We start from the raw sequence: 6788 nt of genomic DNA, 5'->3' as shown, positions 1-6788 counted from the left end.
CTTGGCCTCCCAAAGTGCTGGGATTACAGGTGTGAGCCACCGTGCCCAGCCTGAGCTCTTTTTCTAAGACACATGTCACATGCACACACTTTAAACACAATTGGAATGTCTCATGTCTGGTCTGGGATTCTATATATAATACAATCCTAAAGTTATATTTTGCATATTGATTTAACCCTAATTTTTTTCTCTTGTGGTTAAATATTCTGTGAAAATACATTTAAGAAGTACATAATTTATTTTTCTGTTGTTGGACATGTATCTTGTTTTAATATTTTTACCACTGTCATGAGCTGATATTTATTTAACAGTATTTTAGAAAATATTACGTGTAATGCATAGAATGTGGTAATTTTGAATAATTTATATGTTAGAAAGCTAATATTATTTTTATGGGTTTAAGTTGATTTTTAATAATTTGCACATATCTTTTAGCTCCATCTTAAAATACTTTACAAATACTTGGACTCTACAGAAAGGCTAAATCTTTTTTTGCTTCTAGAAGTTAGGTACATCAGAAAAAAACCATAGGAGGAATTCAGTAAGTTGTCCTTGCAACTTTACTGGTGACTAGATGCAACTATTAGAATGAATGTGTGTGTAAAATGAAGTCAGCGTTTCACTTCTGTTCCCTTCTGTCTCACTTGGGGAGTGTGGCACAGAAGCTGTGATTGCTGTAACGTGAAACCTGAGGGTCTTTACCGGATGATCCAGCGGTAGGCGTTGTCCACTCTGACGGTCAGCACCTGCTCACCCCTGTGGAACAAGCTGGATGTGTGTCCAAGCTTGTGGCTCCTGTGGCAGGTCTGTGCCCACAGGAAGGCTGATGAGGGAGCTTTGGACCCATCATTGCTGTGGGCATGTGGATACTTTACACCGGTCCTGCCATTGATCGGCACAGGTGGTGGTCACCCTTCTTTCCTGGTCCATCACAGACATACCTTCACTGGCTCAGGGAGGCAGTGGAATGAGAGGCTCCCCACCCCCAAAAGCAGTGCTATGTGCTCAACACACACAGTTTCATCTGAACTGTATTATTGGCCCCTGCAGGGTATTGTTTGCCCCATATGATGGACAAATGCGCTGAGGCTGAAGCATGTGAAACTTGCAAATGTGGAGCCGGAATTGGAGTCCAGGTTGTTAGAATCTAAGCCCTGTGTATTAACCAAATTGCTGACTTTTAAACATAAGTAGATTTATAGTTGGCTTAACAATTTATAAATAAAACTTTTTCCTTTTTGTTAGGGAAAAAACCTATTGGGTTTAGTGTTCTCACAGACAGCATTACTTTTTGGAAATGAACTATCCTGTGTGTTTTTTCTTTTCATATTCCTAATGAAGACATCATTTTGGTTGCTTTCGGAGAGCGTCAGATTATTGGAATAATCTGGAAGTTTGAATATAAATGGAATTTCGTATGCAGTCATTTTGAAAGACCTTCTGTACCGAGCTTGCAGAGGGTGGGGATTCTGTAAATGCTTGTTAATGCTGTGAGGGGCAGACAGGGAGGCTGAGACGGGAAACCTTGTGAGTCCAGGCTGCTCTCCACTACAGAATCACTAACACAGCTGTTTTGCCTCCTCTTCTTCCCTAGGCAGAAGGTTATGTTATTGGAAGCTGCATCAAACACATCCCGATTGCAGGTAGAGATATTACGTATTTCATTCAACAGCTGCTAAGGGAGAGGGAGGTGGGAATCCCTCCTGAGCAGTCACTGGAGACAGCAAAAGCCATTAAGGTAAAAACAGATGGGAAACCGGCTGGTTTGGGGGTGAGAGAGATGGTGTTCTGGACACTTCCCCTCGGTGCCATCATCCCTGCTTCTCCTTTCCTTCCTCTCCCCTTCCCATGAGTGTGGGGCTTGATTTGTTTTACCCCTTGAGTTAAGTGGGCTGAAGATGTAAAGCTTAACCTCTTCCAAACTAGATGCTCTGAGGTTCCAGCTGTCACTGAGAACAGCTTGGTAGCTGGTGCAGTGTACCAGCATGCAGAGGCGCATTGTTCAGCTGGAACCTCACTGCCAGAGCCTCAACTACCAGAGCGCTCCTTCCATACTGCCTCCATGCTTCACTGTAGAATCAGGAGGCGACTGCAGCAGCAGAACACTGCCACCCTAGAATCCAGAGCTATTGCACAAAATTCACACACAGGTGTAGGTGTGACGTGTGGCCATAAGCATCTCCTTCCTTTACTGCACAGTTTCTGAGTGTAGTGGAGCTTGAGGAGGGTGAGCCTGACACCCACCCTTCTCCTCACTGCCTTCCTCCCTTCTCAGCACCTCGTAACTGAGGCTGCTTGAAGGAAAGGAAGCATCAGAGATGATTCCCGAGGTGTTTTTAGGACAGGAAGCACTGGCATGGGGCAGGCTCTGTAGTTGGGTATGACCTGCCGTACTTTACCTGGAACCAGAGATTCCTGGGAAGGAGGCTCTCAGTGCTGAAATGGTGACATGGGGAAGACGTGGTCCCTTCCATCTCAGGGGGAGGTTTCCTGAGGTATCATTAGACATTCTTTTTTAGACTAAAATTTTTCCTGAGGGGTTACCGTCTCCTTTCTTTGCCTTTCCTCAATGGAAGAATATTTGACTTTTTGATCCAAGCTCCCTTGCCACTCCAAATCTGTTAGAAATGTAAGTCAGAATGGAGCCCCTTCATAGTGGCTCACACGTATAATCCTAGGACTTTGGGAGGCCGAGGGGGGAGCATTGCTTGAGGCCAGGGGTTCGAGACCAGCTCAGGCAATATAGCGAGATCTAAGAATTGAGCCTCTTGTTACTGATACCCAGGGTCCACTCCAGTGGGTCTGAGTCCTTCCTATTTCCACCAGGATTGCTGAGCGGCACTGCTAGGAGGGGCTTTCCTGACCCTCATGCTGGGCCTTACACTCTCCTCAGGGCTGTTGGAGTTCCAATCTGGACCCTGAAATCTGGGCTGGTGTGCTTGATGTGACTGTGTGTCACCCTCCTGTGAAGGCTGGGAGTAAAAGAGACTCTGTTCATAGCCTCCAAATCAGCTGCCCTGGCCCTGCTGTGTGGGGTAGCCCTGTTAGTTCTTGCCTCACTTCTCTCTTTAAAGGAACAGATCCTGAAAGGCGTGGTTTAGAGCTCCCCCTGCTTCCCTTTACTGCCATGGCCTTCTGTGGTCGTGAGCAGGCCTGAGGGAGTGTGTACCGTGAACACACCACCCTTGCATCATGAATCCTGAACCTTAAGATTAAGCCTGTTACTCTGCACCCAACTCCATGGAAGCATTTCATAGGAAGCGTTTGAGTTAAGTGAGCTGAGATGCTGTGGGATGTTGCCAGGCCTGTGAGGAGAACTGAATGCCTTTGTCTCCAGTCTTGGTTGATTTGAGGTTGTAATCAGCTGACCCTGTTTCTCTGTGGCATCAAGGAACACAGGGTTGTGTAACACTTCTTGCCTGTCAGTCTTCTTAAAATTCTGCTAGAGTATATCCAAGATACCCAGAAGATGGCATTAGAATATGTTTCAGGGATGCTAAGAAACTTTAAACTTAATACCACAGGAACGTCTTTGGAGGTCCTTGAGAGAACCATTCCTTCCACGGTGTGCTGAGTGCCAGCTGGGCAGCCCACCTGGTGTTTCCCGTAGGCAGCGAGTACCTGGGGGTCACCTGCTGCTTGGCTGAGGCCAGCTCTAAGGACATGTATCAACACAAAGGTGTCCAAGAATATTAATCTCACCAGATACTCAGGAAACACTTCGCATCCCTCAGGCTGCCTGTCGGTGCAGGGCGGGGATTGTTAGTGGGTTCTCACACAGCAGCAGCATCCTGGCAGCTCCAGTCCTCCCCCCTGACTCTCCTTTTCCTTTATTCCCTGGGACCTATCACTTTATAACCTACCATGTCATTTACTTGTTATGGTTGCTTATTGTTGTCTGACTCCCAGCTGGAGTGTAATCTCAGCAGGGATCTGTGTGTGTTTCGCTCACTTGTGTCTCCCAAGTGCCTAGACAGTAAATCTGTGTTAATTGAGGGACTTAGAAGACCCAGTCAACAAGGTACACTATGTCTAGGCAAAGAGATAGTGTCAGTGGAGCTGGTGACAGTGTTGTGGCCAGCTCCACACCAGATTAACAACCAGCAGGTTGACAGTGGCCACCCAGCTTGTGGATGCTGGGACCGAAAGAAGCCTCTGCAGTCAGGTGTTAGGGTGTAGACAGTGCTGCTCTCGGTAGGTGAGGCTGCAGCATGGGTCTGCTGGTCCGGTGTGGACAACAGAGGGGTGCCAGGGCAGGCCATAGGGGGCACCTGAGAGGAACAAGGCAAGACGTGCTTTCTAGACACCTACAGACATCATTTCAGATATGATAGCGATAGAATTGGATAGACCAAGGCTGAGATTAATAGCTGAGTTGCAGAGAAAGCAGACTTACCTGTCCAGAGTCCAAGTGTAACCATGTCTAATATGAAAGACGATGGAATGTGAGACCTGACACGTATCCACACTGGAGTGACGGTGGGGGTGGTTCTGATTCCAGGGCGTGTTTACTGCATGGGGTTCCTGGTTATTTGTCTGAGGGCAGAGACACTGGGCGGTTGTTAATGCCTGGCAACATCTTTGTGTGTGTATGCAGGAGAAATACTGTTACATTTGCCCTGATATAGTCAAGGAATTTGCCAAGTATGATGTGGATCCCCGGAAGTGGATCAAACAGTACACGGGTATCAACGCAATCAACCAGAAGAAGTTTGTTATAGACGTTGGTTATGAAAGGTTCCTGGGACCTGAAATATTCTTTCACCCGGAGGTAAGATGTTTCCTTTTGTGTGTGCTCAAGTGTGTGGGATGGAGCGGTACTGCCACCCAGAGTGCGGAAAGAGCATTTCCCAGCAAAGGGCCTGTGAGCAGGGCGGCCGTCGTTCTGTCTCCCCGCATCCCCTGTGCCGTTTGTCTGCTTGACAGATTGTTCAGTTTGCCTCTCCTCTTGGCTGTCTGTGTTAATAATTAAAGATGGGTTATACCACAAATAGGAAGACTTATAGGAGCAATAGACGATAATAGAACTAAAAGTAATCTTCAAGGGTTGTGGGTGGTCACATGCTAGTATTACGAGTAGCTATAATCTCAAGGACTATGTGGAGGTTGCCTGTGCCTCAGAGTGGGATAACATATAACCTTTCCATCTTTGGTGATTGCCCTTCCTAACTTCTAATTTTAACCCTGGACAGTTGATCCTGCTCTGTTCCCTGCTGCAAGTTAGGTTAATCTTCTGTCTAAGGCCAGCATTTCTGTTATTTAGGTAATCTTAAGAATTAGAAATGTCATCATTTTAACTAGTAGTTGTAAGGAATTATTAGTACTTTTGCAGAAAGCAGTAATTAAGAGGCACATTTTAAGATTTACATATAATGCATTTTATTTATATTTTGATATATATTCCTGGCTACTTCAGTTTGTATTCGATAGGTGGGTTACAAGCTGCTGTTTGGTTTTAGATGTGTATATGGCTGTTTTGTGCAGAGAAACAGCATGGAAAGTATACCTCACTAGTAATGCTGAAGAATAAAACGATGGCAATGATAATCCAGCGAATGCCCGCTTTTAATCTATGGATTTGAAGTGGACATAGACAAATGTCCAGTGAACAGCTTGTGAACCCCTGAGTGGCCTCCTCCTTCCTCTGAGAGTGCACATTCAAGCTTTCTTTGATTTTTAACATATTTCAAATGAAATGTAATTGAGTTGACGCTTGTTTAACTCATGGAGTTGAATCTAAGGCTGTTTATTCAATAACGTGATTATCACGTGGATTGTTTCATTTTAAACAAACACTTCTCGTTAAACAAAACACTTCCCTCCATCTTCTAGACCAGGTTTAATTAATCTTTCATTGAACCTGTTTCTTTTTCCTTATATCCTGATTTTCTCATAATACGAATATTGCCAAATGATATGTCAAACTCACGTTTCTCACTGCGTATCACGTGGATCGTGCACATACTCTCCACTGCTCTTATTAGGCTGAATCACTGTGTGCTCATGGTGTGGGGATGGTCTGTCTTTGATATTATCGGTATTTTTTCTTCACTAAATCCATACATTTTACCTCATGAGGAGAAATATGTCATCACCACCCCACGCACACGTAGTCACGTGGGATTCATTTGACATATCCTTCATTCCAATGTGAATTCTTTTTTTTTTTTTTTTGAGACGGAGTCTCGCTCTGTCGCCCAGGCTGCAGTGCAGTGGCTGGGTCTCAGCTCACTGCAAGCTCCGCCTCCCGGGTTCATGCCATTCTCCTGCCTCAGCCTCCCGAGTAGCTGGGACTACAGGCGTCCGCCACCTCGCCCGGCTAGTTTTTTGTATTTTTTTGGTAGAGACGGGGTTTCACCGTGTTAGCCAGGATGGTCTCGATCTCCTGACCTCGTGATCCGCCCGTCTCGGCCTCCCAAAGTGCTGGGATTACAGGCTTGAGCCACCGCGCCTGGCCCCAGTGTGAATTCTTTTAAGTTATAATAAATTGTATGTTTGTTAAAGTTACTTTAAAAAAAGGGTTCATGTTGTTCTATTTGAGAGAAATGTGTAATGTTTCTTTTCTATTGATATACAATTCAGTTTGCCAACCCAGACTTTATGGAATCCATCTCAGATGTTGTTGATGAAGTCATACAGAACTGCCCCATTGATGTGCGGCGTCCGCTGTATAAGGTATAAGCTGCGTGGGTAAGGTACCTTGATTTCATTCCACAATTAAAGGTCCATCATTCTTAGAAGACGGTATTACTATTTATTACTAGTAGATATTCCTGTTTCACCTTCTG

General features: G+C 45.3%; 1 protein-coding gene across 1 annotated transcript in view; it reads left to right on the top strand.

Moving 5' to 3' along the window:
• ACTR3B (ARP3 actin-related protein 3 homolog B (yeast)) overlaps positions 1-6788 on the top strand; it is an 82161-nt gene that overhangs the window by 42398 nt on the left and 32975 nt on the right. The window contains exons 7-8 of the mRNA XM_011984315.1: positions 4598-4771; positions 6583-6675. Coding sequence (XP_011839705.1) covers positions 4598-4771; positions 6583-6675 — 267 coding nt within the window. The remainder of the gene's footprint in view (positions 1-4597; positions 4772-6582; positions 6676-6788) is intronic.

This window comes from Mandrillus leucophaeus, unplaced genomic scaffold (assembly GCF_000951045.1).
Source record: "Mandrillus leucophaeus isolate KB7577 unplaced genomic scaffold, Mleu.le_1.0 Scaffold266, whole genome shotgun sequence".
NCBI classification, from domain to species: domain Eukaryota; kingdom Metazoa; phylum Chordata; class Mammalia; order Primates; family Cercopithecidae; genus Mandrillus; species Mandrillus leucophaeus.
This window is presented reverse-complemented; position numbering and strand designations above follow the sequence as displayed.